Source organism: Anas acuta, chromosome W (assembly GCF_963932015.1).
Source record: "Anas acuta chromosome W, bAnaAcu1.1, whole genome shotgun sequence".
Lineage (NCBI taxonomy): Eukaryota > Metazoa > Chordata > Aves > Anseriformes > Anatidae > Anas > Anas acuta.
This window is the reverse complement of record NC_089016.1, coordinates 25691007-25716168: the sequence shown is the minus strand read 5'-3', so window position 1 is coordinate 25716168 and position 25162 is coordinate 25691007. Positions and strand designations below refer to the sequence as shown.

At 45.7% G+C, this 25162-nt stretch overlaps 1 protein-coding gene across 1 annotated transcript in view; it reads right to left on the bottom strand.

The window, feature by feature from the left end:
* Positions 1-25162, bottom strand: part of LOC137846718 (CUGBP Elav-like family member 4) — a 216818-nt gene that overhangs the window by 5775 nt on the left and 185881 nt on the right. The window contains exon 13 of the mRNA XM_068664832.1: positions 17721-17864. Within this exon, the coding sequence (XP_068520933.1) occupies positions 17721-17864 (144 nt within the window). The remainder of the gene's footprint in view (positions 1-17720; positions 17865-25162) is intronic.

The window sequence follows — 25162 nt, the reverse complement described above, 5'->3', positions numbered from 1 at the left end:
CACTGTGTAGGCTGGATTCAGTCAGAGAGTGTTCATTTTAACCCAACAAGATGTAAAATTAAGTATCCACAGGAAAAAAGCAGGTGGATAGCTCATTAAAAAAAGAATTCTAAAATAGAAAACAGTGTTTATAACAAGAACATAAATATCTTGGTAAAAGCCAAATACATGAGCTCTCAGGATTATGCTAAAATTTACTGGATGCGGGGAGAAACTTAGTTACAAGAGATGAGGAAAAGGCGGAGGTGCTTAATGCCTTCTTCGCCTCAGTCTTTAGCGGCAATACCGGTTGTCCTCTGGATACCCAGTACCCTGAGCTGGTGGAAGGGGATGGGGAGCAGGATGTGGCCCTCACTATCTGCGAAGAACTGGTTGGCGACCTGGTATGGCACTTGGACGTGTACAAGTCGATGGGGCCGGATGGGATCCACCCAAGGGTACTGAGAGAATTGGCAGAGGAGCTGGCCAAGCCACTATCCATCATTTATCAGCAGTCCTGGCTATTGGGGGAGGTCCCAGTTGACTGGCGGCTAGCAAACGTGACGCCCATCTACAAGAAGGGCCGGAGGACTGACCCGGGAAACTACAGGCCTGTCAGTTTGACCTCAGTACCAGGGAAGCTCATGGAGCAGATTCTCTTGAGAGTTATCATGCAGCACTTGCAGGGCAAGCAGGCAATCAGGCCCAGTCAGCATGGGTTTATGAAAGGCAGGTCCTGCTTGACGAACCTGATCTCCTTCTATGACAAAGTGACGTGCTGGGTGGATGAGGGAAAGGCTGTGGATGTGATCTACCTTGACTTCAGTTATGCTTTTGACACCGTCTCCCAGAGCATTCTCCTCAAGAAACTGGCTGCCCTAGACTTGGACTGGCGCACGCTTCGTTGGGTTAGAAACTGGCTGGATAGCCGGGCCCAAAGAGTCGTGGTAAATGGAGTCAAATCCAGATGAAGCCGGTCACTAGTGGCGTCCCCCAGGGCTTAGTGCTGGGGCTGGTCCTCTTTAATATCTTCATCGATGATCTGGATGAGGGCATTGAGTGCACCCTCAGTAAGTTTGCAGATGACACCAAGTTAGGTGCGTGTGTTGATCTGCTTGAGGGTAGGAAGGCTCTGCAGGAGGATCTGGATAGGCTGGACTGATGGGCTGAGGTCAACTGTATGAAGTTCAACAAGGGCAAGTGCCGGGTCCTGCACCTGGGGCGCAATAACGCCAAGCAGAGCTACAGGCTGGGAGATGAGTGGTTGGAAAGCTGCCAGGCAGAGAAGGACCTGGGAGCGATGGTTGATAGTCGGCTGAATATGAGCCAGCAGTGTGCTCAGGTGGCCAAGAAGGCCAACAGCATCCCGGCTTGTATCAGAAACAGTGTGACCAGCAGGGCTAGGGAGGTGATTGTCCCCCTGTACTCGGCTCTGGTGAGGCCGCACCTCGAGTACTGTGTTCAGTTTTGGGCCCCTCGCTGCAAGAAGGACATTGAGGTGCTTGAGCGGGTCCAGAGAAGGGCGACGAAGCTGGTGAGGGGCCTGGAGAACAAGTCCTACGAGGAGCGGCTGAGGGAGCTGGGCTTGTTCAGCCTGGAGAAAAGGAGGCTCAGGGGCGACCTTATCGCTCTCTACAGATACCTTAAAGGAGGCTGTAGAGAGGTGGGGGTTGGTCTGTTCTCCCACGTGCCTGGTGACAGGACGAGGGGGAATGGGCTTAAGTTGCACCAGGGGAGTTTTAGGTTAGATGTTAGGAAGAACTTCTTTACTGAAAGGGTTGTTAGGCATTGGAACAGGCTGCCCAGGGAAGTGGTTGAGTCACCATCCCTGGAAGTCTTTAAAAGATGTTTAGATGTAGAGCTTAGGGATATGGTTTAGTGGGGACTGTTAGTGTTAGGTTAGAGGTTGGACTCGATGATCTTGAGGTCTCTTCCAACCTAGAAATTCTGTGATTCTGTGATTCTGTGATACAAAATACTTATAGGGCTCAGTACATTCTCTGGATAAAGCCAGTCTTTGGAGATTATCCTCTAGAAATAGTGAGGAGATGTTACCTGTGAATATGGTTCATGAAAGGTCCATATTGGAATTCTACATTTAGTTCAGGTGATTTCTCTTAAAAAAAAAATAAAGTCTAGGAATTATGCAGAACTGCAAGAATAATTCTAGGTCTGAAAAAGTAACAAGAGTTGCCACAGTTCATTGAAGAGGTTAAACAGTCTTCCAATCATTGTCTATAAATAATTTCTAATAGAATGTTTGTGTTTTGTTTTTGTTTTTTTTTTAATACGGAAAAAAAATAGTTTGACGATTTCCACTGGATGGAAGCAGACGTTTGACAAATTTAAAATGGAAATAAGTAATTAACTATTTTGGAACATATTGTTCGGCAATAGGGGTGGAGCACCTATCACATGAAATCTTGATTAAGAGATTTTCTAAAAGGGATGCTATGACTCAAGCAGAAGGTTTGAACCTGTCACATGAGCCAAGGTATCTGGCATATGTTATTTTGGAGTTCAGTCCAAAGGATCAGAACAGTCCCTTCTGATACTGCACATCTATCTGTCTATCGTTCATTTCATTTTTCAGATATTTAGAAAATCATTTCTTGCCTACTAATCTGGCATGGACTGCAGTAACTGTCATAACAGAGGTAACAATTGACGCTAATGCCTTACAATAAATGGCCCCAAAGTGTGGGCTGTGGACCACTGAGACAGCTGACTGGTACTCGTTCTTCATCTTACTTCCAGCTGAGAAAAACTAAACAGATGGGAAGGGGAGATGTGAATGAAGAGAAAATGAAGAGAAATGAAGAGTGAAAGTAGATGGCATGATTAACTTTCTCTAAAGGTCAGAATGCCCAGTGCAAAAGGTAACTAGAAATACATGAGCATCTTCCTGATGTCACCTTCCCATCTTCCCATGCATGCAACCACTTCCGTAGAGTGCGGGAAGTGTGAGCTTGAATGTACAGAGAAGTGGTACCTGTTATTGTGTATAGTCAGTTGGATGCTACCCAGATACTGCTTGAAAGAAGCAGGCACTGAAGACTGAGGGCTGTAGATGCTGACCCTGAATATGGTGATTCTAACCAAGAAAGACTTTTAGTTCTATTATTCTTCTCTTTCACAATCTGTTCTTTCATATAGAAATTAGTTACATGACTCCACTGAAAGCAAATGGTTAAAATTCAAGATTAGACCAAAATTTGGACAGTTTAAATTACTGTATGGTCTGATCTGGGGTTTTGACTCGCATATATCTGCAACCAGGGCACCTGATCAGGACCAATGTTTTCTAAAAAGAGGAAAAGAAGAAGCAAAAATCTGATATAGAAAACCACAATGGATTTTTCATCCTACGAATGGAGGCAATGCTAAAAACTTATCTTATTCTCTTATTTTCCTGTGTACACAACTTGTATAAAGGATGAGCAACTATTTGTCTGATGCTGCAGACTGTGGGTCTACCCATTTTGCTAAGTAGGAGTTGAAGTCGTCCGATGAATGGATGGAAGAAGTGAAGGATTCAGGCTCCAGCCGGTCTTTGGAGACCCCATGATTCAAATGTTTGTCAAATACACATGTGAAATGTGTCAATATGGAACAATGCTAGGGCCGCATGGTATGATGAATGTGACCTTCTGTCTTACATACCCTTGTATAACCACAAGTCTAAGAAAAACAGAGTGGTTAATGTATATAGTTCTTGTGTCTTACAAAGGAATGTTTAGGAATGTTTTAGCAATTCGCGTCAATAGAGAGCTTGAAGGGAAGATGAATGAAGTGCATGACAGACCGAAAAGAAGGGCTGTTTTATCCAAGTGTTGATTGGCGGTGCCCAACATATGGGCCTGGCAGTGTATCTTGTGATCCCATTTTTGCTCTTAAATGCTTTGAGTGTGACAAGAAAAAAGGCGGGAGCATTATCTAAGTAACTAACAGTTTAGAAGTGTTGGTGTACTTGCTGTGGTGTTTGGTCAGTTTCCCAAGTACTGGGGGGGAGCGGACTGACTGATTATCAAAGCGGTAGAATGGAGTCATTTCTTTGGTGGTTTGGGCTTGAGCCCTGGGAATTGGGTAAGAAGGGGGAGAGTGAATTTATTTAGGCCTCAATACCCTTTAAACCCCCATATTGAAGGATACACAGGAGTGATTCCTTGATTTGTATGGGCTTACTAACAAAGTGCATGAGAAAAATTGGCATTCGGCTTGAAATTTGGTCCTGTTGAAATGTAAAGTTTTGTGGAAAAGGTGGTAATGTTTGTATAGAAGATGGAAGGCTGAGTGCTTCAGCTGTTTTCCTGAAGTTCCGTGCCTTTATGATTGAAACGGGGCTCGTTAATAATCTGAAATAGGAAAGTTTGTATGTGGGAAGAAGAGTTTAATCCCAGAGAATTGAATTGGGACATTGGGGAAGAAGATTAGGAAAAGATAGTAAAAACCCGCAGTAAAACGGTTTGCGTGGAAATTGAAACAAAGGACAGTAACTAGTAAGGAACAGTAATAAATAAATAAATAAAAGGGAATGGGAAATCAAGGAAATGAGTAATATCCAAAACAAAGACATTTTAAAGAAAGCCTCCTTGGGTGCATATTGGCACATTCGAAGGATATTGTTAGAACTGGGGGCACAGAAAGCAAGAGGACTTTCACTAAGTATTGCAATCAATGGTGGCCACTACATAAACTAAATTGCCACTTTATGGATCAATCGACTATAACACTATCTTGCAATTAATGTTGTTTTTGAGGAGAGAAGGGAAATAGGATGAAATGTTGTATACTGATATGTTGTTTCAGCATCTTCGAGAGAAAAGGAGTGGAATTAAGCTGGCCCCTGACTGAGCCTTTGGTGTTGGCATGAGAAAAAGTACAGTCTGGAGAAAGATAAAGGAAGGGTTAAAAGAGTTGTTGAAGGTGTTAAAGGTGTGGCATGTAGTATTTAACAGAGCTGTTTGAAGTTGAATGAGCAGGGGAAGAGGATGTAGGAATGTTAATAGTTCTGCCTCAACAGGAGGCTGTGATCTCAAAATCATGGGTTTGAGCCCTTTGGGGCAGAGGGACCATGATGGGTCCGAGAGAGTTGTCATGGAAACAGAAAAGCAGCTAACTTTTAAAACAACCTGAGTTTATGAGTGAGCTCAGATTGCCAATGGGACCGCTCAGGGAACTGTTGCCAATTGCATTCCCCTGACCGACCCCACACTGAGACTATAGGCACCCTGGAAATAATGAACGGTAAATACCAAAATCTGGTTAAATTGGGAATTGAGAATCTGTTTCAACAAGTTCCAAAAGTAACCCCTATGGAATTTTTGGACCAACTTTGAAATGCAATGGAAAACAAAACAAAACAAACAAACGAAACTGGAGAAAATAGAGACTAAGTTAGAACAAGGAAAATGGACACTGCCCGACGGTGGAGAGATATTGCCAAAAGCTTATGCGAGGCAAATATTGGGACGTTTGCATGCACAAACACATTAGGGTACAAAGGCATTAAGTGATCATTTACTTACACAATTTGGTTGCATTGGGTTTTTTGAAATAGCAAAGCAAATTACACAAGGTTGCTTAACTTGTCAGAAGATAGATAAGAAAGTGTTTCAGCAAGCAGCCACGGGAGGGAGAAAAAACAAACAAACAAACAACAACACAGATTATAGGCCTTTTGAGAAAGTACAAGTTGATTTCACTGAATTGCCCAAGGTAGAGCGGATAAAATATCTATTGATAATAGTAGATCATTTAACACAATGGGTAGAAACTTATCCCATAGCACGAGCTACAGCACAAATGGTGGTAAAATATAAAAGAATATAAATATAAAAGAAGGGAATATAAAAGAGTTTAGAGGGAACAAAGAAGGGTGATTCAGGAGACTCCATGCAGTCTCTGGTTTCTTGTTCTCCAGATGGTTCTCTTGTTCTCCAGCCATTAAGGCATGGATGTTTCTGTGTGTTTGCTGTTGTTGTTACATTCAAAGTTGTTTGACCAATGAAAAGTTGTTTTGAAAAGAACTGCTGTGGAGAGAAGAGCATAAGACGGGAGCTTGCCCTCAAGATAAAAAAGGCAACACGATGTGATGAAGTCACATCCATAAAGAAGCAGGAAAAAGAAGTGAAGAGGAACAGGCTGGCAGAATGTAGACCAGGACGGGAACAGGCACATTGATTGCCTCATGAACATAGGTTCGGCCAAACTCAACAAACTGCTCAGAGAAGCTCGTACAGAAAGTCGCTGGAAACAGGCACACTGGAGCTGGAGAGAAGCTCGAGCTGAGAGAAGCGGACCCATGCACACAACTGCCCCTCACTGGTAAGCAGTTGTGCATTATGGGGAATCATACGTCCTTAGGAACAAAGACTGTCCTGGTAACCTTACAGCTTATTCTCCTTCTTAACAATCGGACAGTTTATGAGCCTGAAATATGGGACCAAACTGAGGTCAAGGTGTGGGACTCTGCAACTAAAAATGACAAGGTTGCAGTGGGATTGCTCGACACCTGGCGAGCAGTCTCTGAGGCCTTAAAGAGCCATGTGGGACCACAGTCAGAAACGTGTGGTTTGCCAGATAGTGAGGGAGCTGCGGGCTGCTTTACTGATCTGACTGCTACGCCATGGGCCCCTCTGCTGCTACAGCCATCGAAGGCCTTTGCTCTTACGCCCCCTGTTGACCTGAACGTGCCTTTTGACCCAGGCCTATTGGCCTTGAAAAGGAGATGGATATGCTTTTCTTCGATCCGGGAAGAACGGGAAACATAAGGCCTGAAGGCCGAGTTGCTTGACAACTTAAAGCAAGACATATTGTCCAAAGGGAATGGAAAATGGAGACTTGTATGTAATCAGGAAAAGGAGTGGAAAATGGAGACTGTTGAGTCGTGGAACTTGGAGGATTGTTTGTTACCTTTTCTGATCGTGAATATGTATAGGTGTACTCGAGGTTAGTAAGTCATGGAATTTAGAGGATTGTTTGTTACCTTTCCTGATTGTACGTATGTATAGGCATACTTGCGTTTAGTATGTAAAGCAATGTTCTGTATATTTAGAACGTTTGATGTTTGTGTGTGCGTGTTGGTGGAGCGTAGACTCCCCGCACACCCAGCGCTGTTTACTTGCCTTTTATACCTTTTAGAAATATTTGTTTTATAAATATTACAAAATCCAGATTGAGTTGAGACCTCATTTATAACAGTATGATGAATGTGACCTTCTGTCTTACATACCCTTGTATAACCACAAGTCTAAGAAAAACGGAGTGGTTAATGTATATAGTTCTTGTATCTTGCAAAGGAATGTTTTAGCAATTCGTGTCAATAGAGAGCTTGAAGGGAAATGTATTTGTAGGCTTTTCCTTGAAGTCTCTGATATCTGGGGGGGGGTCAGAATAACTGCTAACTATTATGACTATTGCATGGGACGCTATGCACGTCTCTGCTATCTGGCCAGGAGATTAAGGAGACGGGGAGAGCTGAAGGACGACTAAAAGACAAAGCTTGCAGGGGATGCTGCACAAGTCTGTGACATACAGCCAAGCTGGACACAGGAGAAGGACAAGAGGGCGGAAGACTATGAGCCTTCAGCACGAGAAACCCCCAGAGACCCCCAGAGGGACCACCGGAGACTGATACACATGCTCCAGTAGGAGGGTTTGGATTCTGGAAACTAATTATAATAACCCTGTTTTTTCTAGAAGTAGTAATGAATATGTATTAGCCTAGGAGCATAAAAACCACCTGCTTGATGTAACTGGTGGCATACTTGCGTTTAGTATGTAAAGCAATGTTCTGTATATTTAGAACGTTTGATGTTTGTGTGTGCGTGTTGGTGGAGCAGAGACTCCCGGCACACCCAGCGCTGTTTGCTTACCTCTATTCCTTTAATAAATTGTAAACTTTTATTGTAACCCTATTTGGGACTTACCCATTTATTACAGGCTTAATAAAGAAGCTATATGAACATTGCAGCTACTGAAAAAAAACAGTCATCTTTCTTCATCTACAAGAGACGGTCACCATAAAATCACCCTCCTGTTGGTAGTATTTCATAGTGGGAAGGAAAATTCCTTCCTTCTTTTTTAAAGAAAAAAAAAAAATCAGCAAAACTAAAAAGAAACAGATCATGAATGTGCAATACAAATTGTACTAATGACTATTTTTTATTAGTTCTCTCCTGTCCTGGGGAGTCTCTGAAATAGATCTGTTCTTTGTGTAGCAATGTACAGAATGCAAATCTTGCATCTTGCTGACCATTACTTAGATAGGAAACTAACCATCTCTCCCCTTTATGTCATTGCATATTTGATACCTCATTTATGGTTAGGTTGGGGCAACCTAATAGGTATAGAAGGACTAGAAGCTTCTCTTGTTGTACAGTCCAGAAATTTCTGTTCAGAAGGCAGAAATAGTGATGGATAGCTTTTGGCCATGCTTTTCAAACCAATACATTGCTTTTTATGGAGGCCATTGTGTGAAAAATGGCCTCTACTCGGCTCTGGTGAGGCCGCACCTCGAGTACTGTGTTCAGTTTTGGGCCCCTCGCTACAAGAAGAACATGGAGGTGCTTGAGAGAGTCCAGAGAAGGGTGATGAAGCTAGTGAGGGGTCTGGAGAACAAGTCTTATGAGGAGCGGCTGAGGGAGCTGGGTTTGTTCAGCCTGGAGAAAACGAGGCTCAGGGGCGACCTTATCACTCTTTACAGATACCTTAAAGGAGGCTGTAGAGAGGTGGGGATTGGTCTATTCTCTCATGTGCCTAGTGACAGGACGAGGGGGAACGGGCTAAAGTTGCACCAGGGGTGTTTTAGGTTGGATATTAGGAAGAAATTCTTTACTGAGAGGGTTGTTAGGCATTGGAACGGGCTGCCCAGGGAAGTGGTGGAGTCACCATCCCTGGTGGTCTTTAAAAGACGTTTAGATGTTGAACTTAGCAATATGGTTTAGTGGAGGACTTGTTAGTGTTAGGTCAGAGGTTGGACTCGATGATCTTGAGGTCTCTTCCAACCTAGACAATTCTGTGATTCTGTGATTCTGTGAAAAACAGCTAAGAAAACCAAAAGTGAAATAAGTGGGGAAAAAAAAAACACACAACACAAACAACCTCCTCATATGCAGTGACTCATTTGGTAGAAAAAGAAAAGAGGAAATCTGTTAATATTTAGATCAGAAGGTTGTGGCACTGAACCATGCTGGGTACCAACAAGAGAAAGGAAAGAGTTATATGTTTTAAACTATAAGATGAAGTACTGATCTAGATCCAACTGAAAATGCCTTTGGTTAGAAAAAATAAGGTCTAAGAAATGCAGTATGGCTTTTGATAATTTGGACAGAGAACTTAATTTGAAGAAGTGGGGTAAAAATGTAAGTTTCCCCTAAAAATGTGGATCTTGCATTGACTCTTAAAATAAACAAACAAAAATTATTCTTTCATAAGCATTTCTAAAAGCTCAATAACACAAGAATCCTTCCGCAGTCTGTTCAGCCATGTCAGGAGATGCACAGTGACCAGGGAAAACACCTTACAGTTTCTGGAAACATTAGTGGAGAAGGATTTTAAAGGGTAATTAGGAACCCCTATTTAGAACAGACATATAATTTCTCCTTTAAATGGTCAGAACACAAAATCAGATTTGTAGGTCATGCTTGCCAAAAATGGAGAAAGCCTATGGCCTGTAAAGTAGTCAAAGAAAGCAGCTGCTCTTAGATGTTAGCTCCTCCCTTTTAAAGCATTAAATATGCCTGTCAAAATGTCAAGGGGACTGATACCTGGCTGGTGTACGAAGGCTGAGTCCCACTGTCTCTAGGCTTTACATGGGTTACATCACTAGATCTCACCAGTGGTGTGCCCTAGCTGCAAGGGAGGGCATTAGTATTTTGAGCTCTATTAACAAGAGCACAGGCAGTCAAACAGGGAAATGATTACTCTTCTCTGCTCAGCACTCACTAGATCACATCTGGATACGACATCCAGTTTTGGGCACCCTCCTCCCAGCCACCCTGACTCCAGCATAGGAAAGACAGTAACAAAACAGAATGAGTTTAGCATAGGTCCATCAGGATGGCCAAGGGCTGACGAACTTGCCCTTTGAGAAAGAAATGACATAGTCTCTTCACAGTGGTGCATGGTGGGAGGACAAGAGACAAGGGGCAGAAATTGAAACAAGAGAGTTTTAGACTGGATATAAAGAAAGGCTTTTTCACCATGAAGGCCAATAAGTTTTAGAGCAGGTTGACCAAATGAATTTCCATCCTTGGAGGTTTTCAAGACCTGACTAGATAAATCCCTGAGCAATCCTGAGATCTGACCCCACAGCTGACCTTGCTTTGGTCAGGAGGTTGGACTTTTCAGGTCCCTGACAAGCTCTGTGAATCTATTAATAGACAGAAACATTAATTTCCATAATTTATGATTAATAATAACAGTGACCTTAACAAAATTATGATGGATAAACACAAAATGGAAGTACTGATCATAATTATAAAGCCTTATTTTCTACGTAACGCTCATGTTTCCAATGATTATACACTCATCTCTTAGCTAATGAAAGTAGAAAGGATGTTATAGGAACACCTCTTCACAGGGTTTAACATAAGAGCATTTTGCCCATAGACTTCATCTGATTCCATTCAGAATTTCTTATTCCACCTGGCTTTTACTAGCTCATTTACAGAAATCAGCTGCAAGCTAGCAACAGGCATTGTATCATTTACTCAGAAAATTCACCTACTTAACATTAGGCTACAATTTTATAGTCATCTTTAAACTGCTCTTAAGCATCCCTAGTTCAGCTGTTTTAATTGTTTTTGAGAAACTGCAGGCATATTCACTATTGGAGAAATATATATATAAATACATATAAATATACATATACATATGTAATATATTACAGATCAGGAATGAGGAGAGTGGGGATGAGGTTGAATATGGTTGGGGATTTGAAATAGTTGGAAGTAGGAATGGTGAGGAAAGGTACCTATTTTTATGGGGATCTGAAAATCGTTTTTCTGATGACAACCTTTGTGATGTCAGTATACACTATCTGTTCATCTCATCTCATACATTGGTTTTGGTTTGCTTACTTGAAAAAGCAAGATATCACACACACCAATACACTAAAGCAATGATAAGATTACAAAATGAAGCACTCAGGAGTTAAAAAATGCAAGAATTGATGCTATACATAAAATTTTAGTTTTGTATTGTTTTGTATATGCATTAAGGCATCACTTCTAACCACATGTTTCTGTATTTTTCTTTTTCATGGCATCCTTGTTTTAATTACTGTAGAGAATGAATAAGAACATGGTGAAGAAGATGGCAATGTATCAGACTCATTATTGCTAGTGTTGGAATACAGACAGTAAATAGGAAAAGGATGGTTCTGTGATGTAGTTGTACAACCAAATGCTGCCTTGGAGAAATGGACTTGACGCCTATTTTTGGCATGACATCCCAATTATGGTGGGTAAATAACATGTCACAAAACCCCTTAATAAGATCTCCTAGGCTACTTTCTTATTAGTAAATAAAATCTGCAGGCTCTGAGTGCAAATGGCACATCATGGCTTCTATCCTTATGACTAAACTCTCTTATCCCTAAAAGAGGAGTGGTCTTGTCTATACTACTGTCTAGGGACGGTCCCTGTACCTTGCCACCCCTGAGCCATGCCCCAAAGACGTCCTGGCCCAACTAGAGCCAAAAGCATACAAATGTTAAAAAGATATGGATAGTTATGACATAGTGCATGAGCTGATATGTGAGGCCTCTTTATTTTTTTCTTGGTGCTCAGTCAGTGTGTGACCTGAGATTTTGCTGGTATAGAAAGGCTGCGTGCCTGTACTGGATCTGAAATGAACATAAACATAGCATGCTCTGCATTGTGTTAGACATTTTGAGAAAACACACAAACAGACCAATCAGGCTCATGGCATCTCAGATGAGGCATTCAAGATTAATAAATAGTTTTGAATATCTTTCTATGTCTCACCATCCCCTTGGTGAAATGAAGACGACATGAGTACTGTGAAAATGCTGTTTCTCAGTTCCATGAACCTCTCAAATGCTCTGCTAGGAAGGGCCTTAGGAAAACAGATGAGAAAATAATAATAAATTCATATTCATAGCAACATTTGAATATTGTGCAGGAAGGAAGGCCTGGGGCCAAGCAGAGAGCTGTGAGGACCTATTGAACAGCTGCTCTGTAACAAGCTAGCTGACAGACTTCAAAATGCTGAAGCGCAGTCCTGTGCAGCAAATGAAAAAGGACAGACAGATATAAAGAAGTTGAAGATAAATATGTGGGGATGGATGGATGGATGGATGGATGGATGGATGGATGGATGGATGGATGGATGGGTGGATGGGTGGATGGAGAAACACTTGTTCTACAGCTCAAATTTACATTGAATGAGAGAGATCTTGGGAAAACAAAATAAAAACAGATGTAATGGAAAGCCTAAATGTTGTTGTAGGTCTGCAATCTCACAAGAGCAGGATGTGGTAAGTCCATGTTCAGCAGTTCAATCACCTTGAGTTCAGAAATGGGCCTGCCTGTTGAAGTGTTAACTGTTTTCTGAACAGAAACTTCTGGACCGAATGAAAGTAGCACTAGAGACTCTCCTCTGGCATTTCTACACATGGGGGTGTTTGCATTTAAAACTGAAATATCCTTGGAGCATATGGAGGATCAGCTGTATCTAATTAGGGTTCATCTACTCTATCTAAAATCAAAGTATTTTTAGAGGCGGTGGAAGTAAATAGCATGCTGTGCAGGCACAGGTGAAGTGGGTTTACGTGGCAAGGTTTTGGTAGCAGGGGGCCATAGGGGTGGTTTCTGTGAGAAAGATCTAGAAGCCGCCCCATGTTTGGGAAGGGCCCCGTTGTTTTCCAGATCTGAGCCAATAAGCGATGTTGTTTTGCGCCTCTGTGAGAGCATATTTAAGACAGGGAAAAAACGCTGCACCACACAGCAGCCGGGAGAGTCAAGGGAGTGAGAAACAGCCTTGCAGGTGCCAAGGTCAGTGTAGAAGGAGGGGGAGAGGTGCTCCAGGCGCCGGAGCAGAAGTCCCCTGTGGCCTGTGGTGAAGACCATGGTGAAGCAGGCTGTCCCCCTGCAGCCCATGGAGTACCACGGTGGAGTAGGGTTCCACGCTGCAGCCCGTGGAGGAGACCACGGTGGAGCAGGTGGCCCTGCACCGACGGAGGCTGCCGCCTGTGGAAGACCCCTGCCGGAGGAGATTCCGGGACGGACCTGTAGCCCGTGGAGAGGAGACCACGCAGGAGCAGGTGACCTGGCAGGAGCTGCTGCCCATGGGGCAGCCAGGTTGGAGCAGTTTTCTCCTGAGGGTTGGCCCCCGTGGTACAGACCCATATCTGGAGCAATTCTGGAAGAGCTGCTGCCTGTGGGAAGCCCACGCCGGATCAGTTCATCAAGGACTGCATCCCGTGGGTGGGACCCCACAGCACAGGGGACGAGAGTGACCGAGAAGGAGCGGCAGAGAAGAAGCGCTGTAGACCACCATAACCCCCATTCCCCCGTTCCCCTGCGCTGCTCGGGGGAGGAGGTGGAAGAGGGTGGATGGGGGGGGGGAGGTGCTTTTGGTTTCTTTCCTTTGTTTCTCACTTCTCTAGCTTGTTAGTAATGGGCAATAAATCTTACTATCTTCTTATGCTGAGTCCGTTTTGCCCGTTACAATAATTATTGCGTGATTTTCTTGTCCTTATCTCAACCCTTGATCCCTTTTCACATATTTTCTCCCCATTCCTCTTTGAGGAGGGGGAGTGAGAAAGCGGCTGTGGTGGAGCTCAACTGCCCACTCAAGCGGAACCACGACAGGGTCCTGCAGAAGCTGATGGTTAGGCTGTGACACATTGTGCCTCTGTTTAAGACATTCCAGATCAGTCTGCTGTGAGAATGGGAGTTGCTGTCTTCAAGGAAAGCCTTATTAAGTGTAATTTTTCCTCAAGTGAGACAACTCCTGTGGTGTCCCTGCCATTTCACTGGGAAAGAACAGCAAGTCCCAGTGAGGAGAAATGTGCTAAGTATAAAAGAAATGGATGGGAAGAGGCTACAGATTGGGCACTGAAGAGCTGTGAAGAGCTGGTGGGAGAGGAGAAAGACAGAGAGAATGGTGAAAGGCTGTGAAAGTAATATTAATAACTCTGAATCCAAGAGGGTGGAAAGGGCAGTACCAGAGGAGAATCCCAAGGAGATGCTGATGTGGTTGGTGTGATGGAGGCTCAGGCCATGGGGATAGACAGGATGGTGATGAGTGCGAGGGAGAAAGAAGTGTGGTCTGTAGTGGGACATATTTCAGATGCATCAGGATAAGGGGGAAATAAAAGCCAGGGGCCTGAAAAATTGTAGTAAAAAAGGGAGGATTTGGGTCTAGACTGGATGAATGCAGCAAGAGGAAAGTCCCAGACAAAGATGCCTCCCAACTTCAATGAATGTTTTAGTGAGGTCAGGGTTGTGTCTCAGGCAGGAAGCAGACCTGCTATGGTAAACAACAGCCATATTTTGACCACTTTCACATTTTTTTTGCACAAGACTGGTGTTTGCTGTAGTCACCGTTCTGCAGTGCTCATTGTCAAGCCAGGAGGCAACCTCTGAACTGAGAACGTCCAAGGCTTCATAACTGCAGTGTGGTTTCTTCAACATACACAGGTGCTAATGGGTCTCAGCAGGATGGTGGACCCTGGGAAACCGGGAGAACGGCTTGTGGCTGGTCTTGTTTTCTCCCACAGTTGCCCCTACACAATCCTGCCAGCAGTGGCTAAAGGAGATAATGCATCCATCTTTGTGCTGGAAGCACAGGGGAGGTTCAGAACTGAACACAAAGGAATACAAGTCTTTTTTTTTTTTTTTTTTTTTTTTTTGAGATGCTGCTCTACTGATGCACTTTGCACTTTGGGCTGGCTATTTACTGGTAGTTCAATAGTGAGAAAAGAGCAGCAAATGAAGTATTTTCTCCTCCCATGGAAGAAAAATATGGTGACATTTTTATCCATGGAATTTTTTGAGTTTGTCTAAAGAAGGACTTCTTGACAATTTCTCAACAACCTTGGGCTAGACTCTGTTATAGCAATTTACTTGGGATCTGCATAGCAGATATACTTTAAAAGGTCATATAATGGTGGAGTATCTTTCTGGGGCCAGACAGAATTGTCCCCCCAGGCTACTAGTTGGAGAGCTCTGGCTGGTTGAAAAAAAAGTGAAACAGAATGCAAATGCTATGTTTTTATATTATGAGTTTGGGGAAATGCTTAAGCAGAAAAGGAAAGAGTTTTCTTACTTTCAAAGTTAAAAATCCTTCTTTTCCTTTAGGAAAAAGTAATATTTCCCTTTTTTAAAAAGCTGAGTTTCTGAACAAGGAATTATAATCAGTGCCAACTTCAGTGGACTTAGTACAACAAATGAATGGCCTGGTTATCTGTAATAATGTCCATATTTTTACATTGCTCTAAAGTTGAAGGTCAGTGGGGTGGGAGGTTTTGAAGAGCAGTATGACATACTCGTGATAATTAGCTACCTGTATGTCTGCTATTTCTGTCCTTGTGGAGGAGGTGTACATGGCAGTGTAAGTGAAACCAACAGTCACATCAGGCACTCAGTTCTATGGGAAACTTAGCTAAAGTCAGAGAAAACTGGGGCTTGATGCCTGGAACCCAAAACTGACTGGATATTGGTGTCTCAGAAACTAATATAAGGTGACTAAAATCCATCATCATTCTCTAGTTCCTGCTTTTGCTTGCCTGGGTTTACACATCCAAAGTGCACCTTCCTGCTTTCAGGCTGGAATACTCTACCATTGGTGTTGGAAGTTACTGCATCAAACAAGCTGTGGTTTAGGTTCTTCCAGTAAGACTCACAATAAGAAAAAATTCTGCTAAGATCCCTCAATCCCTGCTCAGCTATCAGCCACAACTTCACAGTACCTTGGAAACAGCAACAAAGCCAGCCCCATAACCCTGCCCCACAAGCTAGGTATGTGTTATTACCCTCATTAAGCCTTATAGCCAAAGAATCTTTGAAACAGGAGGATATGAGGTGAATCTCTGTCCAGAAGATACTCTTCCTTACTGGACTTGGCTCCCACCTCATTTCTTCTCCATTTACCTTTGCCCTTCCCCCTTGCCTGTATAAGGGGAGACAGGCTCAGTACTCCCCTAAATATTATTTATGATAGGAATAGCAATTTCACTGACAAAGGTCCACTTGTTGATATCCTTGGAGCATTAGTGTTCAATGTCACCTAGAGCTTTGCTGGTCTGCTTATTTTGTTATGAGCTTTTATACGGTTAAAGCTCTAAATCTCTCATTTGAACTTCCCAAGTTCTTCTTAATAAACTCTTTTGTTCTCTAATGCTTGAGAGTGCAGCAATCCCATGACTACTGGTGAAGGGATTGCCGTGTCCCCTCACACTAGGGAGCAAGGCTTTTTCAATCAAAAAGCAGCCTGTTCAGACCCTCTGTGGATGGGCAGGAGAAACTGCACAGAGAAGGGGCACAGATGTCTTGGAAGTACTGTCTGCCATGCACCATAGCTAGCAAGGAATAAGGTAAGAGTTTTGGGAGGTGGGCTGTCCAGGAAGGGAATGGGGAAGGCAACATGGGAGGGAAGCATAATGTGGAGACTGAGTGACTTTAAAATCAAATGAAATTCCAACAAGTCTTAACTCTGGAAGTTTGCCTGAGAGACAGAGTCCAGATCAGATGCAAGTAACAGGAAAAGAAAAGCAATAGTTTGTCCCATTGCAATTCTCAGAGAAAGTTTGCAAAGAACACTGAGTGGTGGATTACCAAAAAACTGCACATTCCAGTGGCAGGTGAGAGGAGAGCCCCCATCCACCAGGTGGGATGGGACCTTTCTGGGGCTGCCAGAAGGGACCTTTCACAGCAGCACCTTTGCGAACAGCGGGATCCCACTGAGACATCACGCACATATCAGCACACTGCAGTTGGCAGACTGATCCCACCCTTTGTGGGTGCACCTTGGGGTGTTCTTGCCTGGTGGCCCACATGCAGCTGAAGCTGTGTTCTGCTCATGCTCCAGCTGGTGGAGTTGGGCCCGGAGCTGTGTGAGAATGGCATTGCTTTCAGACCCAGCCTCTTAGCATGGCTTGCTGGCTGAGGCACAGGGTTAGCTGGAGCTATTTGTACGTGCCGTGGTTCTGGCTCAGGTGTGGCAGGCTCAGAGCACAGCCGCCTGCAGTCTGCTGAGCAACCATCCCAGGCTTTCAGCTGATGGTGTTCAGCCCTTGGCCCTTTGCAGTTTAATGCATCACATCCGCTAGATAGCTGTCCCTCAAGCTCTGTCCTCCCTTCAACTCCACAACCTGTTTTTCCTTTCACTTGGGTGCAGAAATTCCCACTGCTGACTCCATCAGCAGTTCACCTACTCCCTGGCCTCCTCCATTTTCCTCCATGTGCTCTAGTCTTTTCTGCACCCTCCCCACCTCCCCTTCCAAGGGGGGGGGGGGGGTGTTTTCCACCCCACCAGCAGCAACTGCAGCACCCAGCTGCCAGTGAAATGTCAAACCTTCGCTTCTTAGCAGAGCACACAATTCTGAGCATGAGACAATTAGGATACAAAGAGGGAAGGGGTGAAGTATCGACAGGAGTAAATCTAGAGAAATCATAAAGCTTAAGCAGAAAGAAAGCAGTTTGAAAGGTGAAGTATTCAGAGAAAGCCCTTTCCTGGATGAATCTAATTGTTTTGTTATCTTTACCCACCAAAGCATTTACTTTGGTTTGTCGCCCGATCCACAAACACTTTCGAGGAGATGACATTACCAAAAGGCAGGAACATCTGCATCAGCTCAGCATCCCCAAACTCCTGGGGCAGATGGTAGATAAACAGGTTACAGCCCTCTGGTCCTGTCAAGAGAAAAAAAGAGCCATGAATGGAAATTAATAGGATATGAGAAGCACATGGTGGAGATTTACTTTGGTGTCCCCTCTCTCTGACAGCTGAAGGGTCACTGCAAGGAAGCAGTCTGTAGAGCCCAGACTGCATTAATGGGTCTTGGAGAAAGGGCTCCCTTTGTTCCTCTTGTACTGGGTCTGGCTGGAATGTTAACTTTCCCAGCAGCAGCCCATACAGTGCCGTACTCTGCACTTGTAGCTGGAACAGCAGTGTTATCACACCAGTGTTGTGTCTACTGCTGAGCAGCAGTGGCACAGCATCGGGCCTTTCTCTAAACCTCCTAGGGGGTGGGAAAAAAGTGAGGAGAGAAACATCACTAGGGCAGCTGACCTAAACCAATCAAAGGGATATTCCATACCATGTGATCACAGAATCACAGAATCACAGAATTTCTAGGTTGGAAGAGACCTCAAGATCATCGAGTCCAACCTCTTACCTAACACTAACAGTCCCCACTAAACCATATCCCTAAGCTCTACATTTAAACGTCTTTTAAAGACTTCCAGGGATGGTGACTCCACCACCTCCCTGGGCAGCCTGTTCCAGTGCCTAACAACCCTCTCAGTAAAGAAGTTCTTCCTAACATCTAACCTAAAACTCCCCTGGTGCAACTTAAGCCCATTCCCCCTCGTCCTGTCACCAGGCACGTGGGAGAACAGGCCAACCCCCACCTCGCTACAGCCTCCTTTAAGATATCTGTAGAGAGCGATAAGGTCGCCCCTGAGCCTCCTCTTCTCCAGGCTGAACAAGCCCAGCTCCCTCAGCCGCTCCTCGTAGGACTTGTTCTCCAGGCCCCTCACCAGCTTCGTCGCCCTTCTCTGGACCCGCTCAAGCACCTCGATGTCCTTGTCACACTCAGCAATAAAAGGTGGAAACAGGAAGAAGAGGGGAGGGGTGGGCTCTCGTTGAGAAGACGTCGGTCCTCCTCTTGAACACCGGCTGCGTGCGTTGAGGCCTTGCTTCAAGGACGTGGTCAATCATCTCTCATTTGTGGGAAGTAGAGAGTAATTTCTTTCCTGTCGTGGTTTAACCCGGCCGGCAGCTAAACACCACGCAGCCGTTCGCTCACCCTCCCCCCTCCCTCTCTGGGACGGGGGAGAGAAATGGAAAGTGAAGCCCGTGAGTTGAGATAAAGACAGTTTAATAAGACAGGAAAATAATAATAACAAAAATAATAATAACAATAATAATAATAATGATACAATGGTGATAATAGGAAAGTAATAATAATATGTACAAACAAGTGATGCACAATGCAATTGCTCACCACTCGCTGACCGATGCCCAGCCTCACCCCGAGCAGTCCGCCCCCCCCCCCCCGGCTAGCCACCCCTATATATTGTTTAGCATGACGTCAGATGGTATGGAATACCCCTTTGGCTAGTTTGGGTCACCTGTCCTGGGTCTGTCCCCTCCCAGCTCTTACTGCACCCCCAGCCTGCCCGTTGGCAGGGCAGAGCAAAAGGCTGAGATGTCCTTGGCTTAGTATAAGCACTGCTCTGCAACAATTAAAGCATCGGGGTGTTATCAGCACTCTTCTCATCCTAAGCCAAAACACAGCATTCCACCAGCTACTAGGAAGAAAATTAATTCTAACTGAAACCAGGACATCTATCCACCCCTTATTCCATACCATTTATGTCATGCTCAGGTTACACTCTTTTCCATACATTCTAATTAGTCACCTATAGTAGTCATGGTAGTGATAACATACAGTATAATATACTAATTAACATGGTACAATTCAGTTCATGGGCTATTCTCACCCAGTATTAAATCTCCTTGAGGTACACACCGGACCTCTCCGTTCTTTTGCATCACCCATCAAGTGCGAAAACAATTCCATGAATAGGCTTGCCTTTTCCTGAGGCAGGAGTAGCCCAGACTGTTTTACCCAGCATATTTTTTACATGCACTACAGGAACTTTATCCCCATCTACAGTACGTAACAGGTTTGATTGGGCAGGTCCAGCTCGGTTGGTAGATCCCCTAGTATTGACTAACCAGGTGGCCTTTGCCAAATGCGTGTCCCAATTTTTGAATGTCCCAGCGCCCATTGCTTTCAAGGTAGTCTTTAACAGGCCATTGTATCGTTCAACTTTCCCGGAGGCTGGTGCATGATAGGGGATGTGATACACCCATTCAATACCATGTTCTTTGGCCCAAGTGTCTATAAGGTTGTTTAGGAAGTGAGTCTCATTGTCTGACTCTATTCTTTCTGGGGTGCCATGTCGCCATAGGACTTGCTTTTCAAGGCCCAGGATGGTGTTCCGGGCGGTGGCATGAGGCACAGGATATGTTTCCAGCCATCCGGTGGTTGCTTCCACCATTGTAAGTACGTGGCGCTTGCCATTGCGAGTTTGAGGGAGTGTGATGTAATCAATCTGCCAGGCCCCTCCGTATTTATATTTCAGCCATCGTCCTCCATACCAAAGAGGCTTTGACCGTTTGGCTTGCTTGATTGCAGCACATGTTTCACAGTCATGAATAACCTGTGCTATAGCGTCCATGGTCAGGTCCACCCCTCGATCACGAGCCCATCTGTATGTTGCATCTCTACCTTGATGGCCTGAGGTGTCATGGGCCCATCGGGCTATAAATAATTCACCTTTATGCTGCCAATCCAGGTCCACCTGAGCTACTTCAATCTTAGCAGCCTGATCCACCTGCTGGTTGTTTTGATGTTTTTCAGTAGCCCGATTCTTGGGCACATGAGCATCTACGTGGCGTACTTTCACAGCCAGGTTCTCTACCTGAGCAGCAATATCTTGCCACAATGCAGCAGCCCAGATGGGTTTGCCCCTACGCTGCCAGTTGTTTTGCTTCCATTGCTGTAACCATCCCCACAGGGCATTTGCTACCATCCATGAATCGGTGTAGAGATAGAGAACTGGCCATTTTTCTCGTTCAGCAATGTCTAAAGCCAGCTGAATGGCTTTCACTTCTGCAAACTGACTCGATTCACCTTCTCCCTCAGCAGCTTCTGCAACTCGTCACGTAGGACTCCATACAGCAGCCTTCCATCTCCGATGCTTCCCCACAATACGACAGGACCCATCAGTGAACAGGGCATATTTCTTTTCATTCTCTGGCAACTGGTTGTACAGTGGGGCTTCTTCAGCACGACCCACCTCCTCCTCTGATGATATCCTAAAGTATTTGCCTTCTGGCCAGTCCATGATCACTTCCAATATTCCTGGGCGACTGGGGTTTCCTATTCGAGCCCGCTGAGTAATCAGTGCAACCCACTTGCTCAATGTAGCATCAGTTGCATGATGCGTAGAGGGGACCCTTCCCTTGAACATCCAACCTAGTACCGGCAATCGGGGTGCTAGGAGGAGCTGCGCTTCAGTACTGACCACCTCCGAAGCAGATCGAACTCCTTCATATGCTGCCAATATCTCCTTTTCAGTTGGAGTATAGCGGGCCTCAGATCCTCTGTATCCCCGACTCCAAAACCCCAGGGGCCGACCTCGAGTTTCCCCAGGTTCTTTCTGCCAGAGGCTCCAGGTGGGTCCGTTCTCCCCGGCTGCAGTGTAGAGCACATTCTTTACATCTGGTCCTGTTCGAACTGGCCCAAGAGCTACTGCATGGACTATTTCCTGCTTGATTTGTTCAAAGGCTTGTCGTTGTTCAGGGCCCCATTCAAACTCATTCTTCTTACGGGTTACTTGGTAGAGCGGGTTTACAATCAGACTGTAATTTGGGATGTGCATTCTCCAAAACCCCACAACACCTAGGAAAGTCTGTGTTTCTTTTTTGTTAGTTGGTGGAGACATAGCTGTTATTTTGTTGATCACATCCATTGGGATTTGACGACGTCCATCTTGCCATTTTATTCCTAAAAACTGGATCTCTCGTGCAGGTCCTTTGACTTTATTTTGTTTTATGGCAAAACCGTCTTTCAGAAGGATTTGGACTATTTTCTTCCCTTTCTCGAAAACTTCCTCTGCTGTGTCACCCCACACAATAATGTCATCGATGTACTGCAGGTGTTCAGGAGCTTCCCCCTGCTCTAGCGCAGACTGGATCAGCCCATGGCAAATGGTAGGGCTGTGTTTCCACCCCTGGGGCAGCCTATTCCAAGTATATTGGACTCCCCTCCAAGTGAAGGCAAATTCTGGCCTGCACTCTGCTGCTAGAGGGATGGAGAAAAATGCATTAGCGATATCAATTGTGGCGTACCACTTGGCTGCCTTCAATTCAAGTTCATACTGAAGTTCCAGCATGTCCGGCACTGCAGCACTCAGTGGTGGCGTGACTTCGTTCAGGCCGCGATAGTCCACTGTTAGTCTCCACTTGCCATTAGAATTTCGCACTGGCCATATGGGACTATTGAAAGGTGAATGGGTCTTGCTGATCACTCCTTGGCTCTCCAATTGATGAATTAGCTTATGGATGGGAATCAGGGAGTCTCGGTTAGTGCGATATTGCCGCCGGTGCACAGTTGTGGTAGCGATTGGCACTTGCTGTTCTTCGACCCTCAGCAACCCCGCAACAGAAGGGTCCTCTGAGAGACCAGGCAAGGTAGATAATTGTTTAATGCCCTCTGTCTCTAAGGCAGCTATACCAAAAGCCCACCGGAACCCTTTTGGGTCCTTGCAATATCCTCTTCTAAGATAGTCTATGCCAAGGATACATGGAGCATCCGGGCCAGTCACAATACGGTGCTTTTCCCACTCATTCCCAGTCAGACTCACTTCAGCCTCCAATACAGTCAACTGCTGAGATCCCCCTGTCACTCCACAAATATAGATGGGCTCTGGTCCTTTATGGCTTGATGGCATTATAGTACATTGTGCACCGGTGTCTACTAAAGCCTTATACTTCTGTGCGCGTGATGTGCCAGGCCATCGAATCCACACAGTACAATAAACTCCATTGTCCCTTTCCTCCCCCTGGCTGGAGGCAGGGCCCCCCTAATCCTGGTCAGAATCTTCTTCGTTTCTGCGTTTGAAGGACTGTCTGCTGGAAGTTGGAGCAGCAAACTTTTCAGAGAATCCCTTTTTCCCAATTGTTTTCTTTTGCAACTCACGTACCCGTGCCTCTAGGGTTGCGGTAGATTTTCCATCCCATTTTCTCATGTCCTCTCCATGGTCTCGTAAGTAAAACCACAGGGTGGCACGGGGTGAGTACCCACCATATCGTCTTCCTTGTGTAGATGAACGCCTACCCCTGATAGCTGAGACACTGCTCTGTACAGGTGCGGAGGAGAATAATCTCTCTTCAAGTTGGTGAAACTTTTCAGAAAGTGTTTTCTCCCAGGTGTTCTCTTTCGGTCGTAGGGCACTGGTTGGTTCAGGTGGGGAGGAAGATAGATTCTCTTTAAGTTGGTGGAACTCTTCAGAATGTTTCTCCACAGCTGAGATGCAGGCCTGTAAGGAAGAGGAGAGACTTTCTTCTTACTGCCGGAGTTGTTTAGCCACTTCATCCACTGTGGGTTCCTCATCCTCTTTCCAGGCCATTATTGCCAATGAGCTGGCATATGATGATGGTGCACTCCGTACAAACTTCCGCCACATGGGTCGTGTACACTTGACTTCATCTGGGTCTTTGGATGTTTGTCTGAGGTCTGGATCCTCATAAATCACTTCCCGTACGGCTAATTCCCTCAGGTACTGGATTCCCTTCTCCATAGTGGTCCACTTGCCTGGTAGACATAAAAGTTCTTCCTTGAAGGGATACCTTTCCCTCACAGCTGAGAGGAGACGCCTCCAGAGGCTGGTGGATTGTGCTCCATCTGCAATTGCTTTGTCAATGCCGGCATCTCGAGCAAGGGATCCCAGCCGCTTGGCTTCCCTGCCGTCTAATTCCACACAATTGGCTCCAGAGTCCCAGCACCGGAGCAGCCAGGTGACAAGCTGCTCACCTATACAGCGACCAAAATCTTTTCGCACATCTCGTAGCTCACGCTCATTTAGGCTTCGGGTAGTTACTGTTGATTTTTCGACATCCTCATCTTCCTCCTCCTGAATCCTTGATGGCCCAGCGTCGTCGTCATCTTCGTCATCTCTATACCTAGTTTTGGCAGAAGCCTTACCTGGATTGGCGGAAGACTCTCTGCGTTCTAAACGACCTGAATCTCTATACCATTTTTTCACCTTCTCTACAGGGGCAGCTTGCACTGCTACTGCTCGTTTCTCTGACCTTGTTACAGAGTCTGCCACAGAGGTTGGAATACCCTCTGCAGGTTCAAGTTGCACTGCTACAGCTCGTTTCTCTGACCTTGTTACAGGGTCTGCCACAGGGGTTGGAATACCCTCTGCAGGGTCAACTTGCACTGCTACAGCTCGTTTCTCTGACCCCGTTACAGGGGTTGGAATACCCTCTGCAGGGTCAACTTGCACTGCTACAGCTCGTTTCTCTGACCCCGTTACAGGGGTTGGAATACCCTCTGCAGGGTCAACTTGCACTGCTACAGCTCGTTTCTCTGACACGGCCACAGGAGCTGGAGCGGCTGCAGGAGCTGGAGCGGCTTCAGGAGCTGGAGCTGGAACGGCTGCAGGAGCTGGGACTGGAGCGGCTGCAGGAGCTGGAGCTGGAGCATTTGCAGGAGCTGGGACTGGAGTAGCGGCAGGAGCTGGAGCTGGAGCGGCTGCAGGAGCTGGAGCTGGAGCGGCTGTAGGAGCTGGGACTGGAGCGGCTGCAGGAGCTGGAGCTGGAGCGGCTGCAGGAGCTGGAGCTGGAGCGGCTGCAGGAGCTGGGACTGGAGCGGCTGCAGGAGCTGAAGCTGGAGCGGCTGCAGGAGCTGGAGCTGGAGCAGTTGCAGGAGCTGGGACTGGAGTAGCGGCAGGAGCTGGACCTGGAGCGGCTTCAGGAGCTGGAACTGGAGCAACTGCAGGAACTGGGACTGGAGCGGCTGCAGGAGCTGGAACTGGAGCAACTGCAGGAGCTGGGACTGGAGCGGCTGCAGGAGCTGGAACTGGAGCGGCTGCAGGAGCTGGAACTGGAGCGGCTGCAGGAACCGGATCTGGAGCGGCTGCAGAGTCCACCGTAGGGGTCACAGTGGCCGTTGGATCTGTCACAGGGCTTGGAGTGGCCGCAGGGTCTGTCACTAAGTTGATAGCAGTATCAATGGCAGCTCGATAGGCATGAGCCAGGCCCCAGCACGTTACAATGATTTGTGTTACTTTGGAACTGCCAGAATCATGACATCTTTTTTTCAAGCATTCTGCCAGTTTTTGAGGATTTTGCCATTGTTCAGGGGTGAATTTCCAAAACACTGGGGGTGCCAATTGCTCTAGATGCC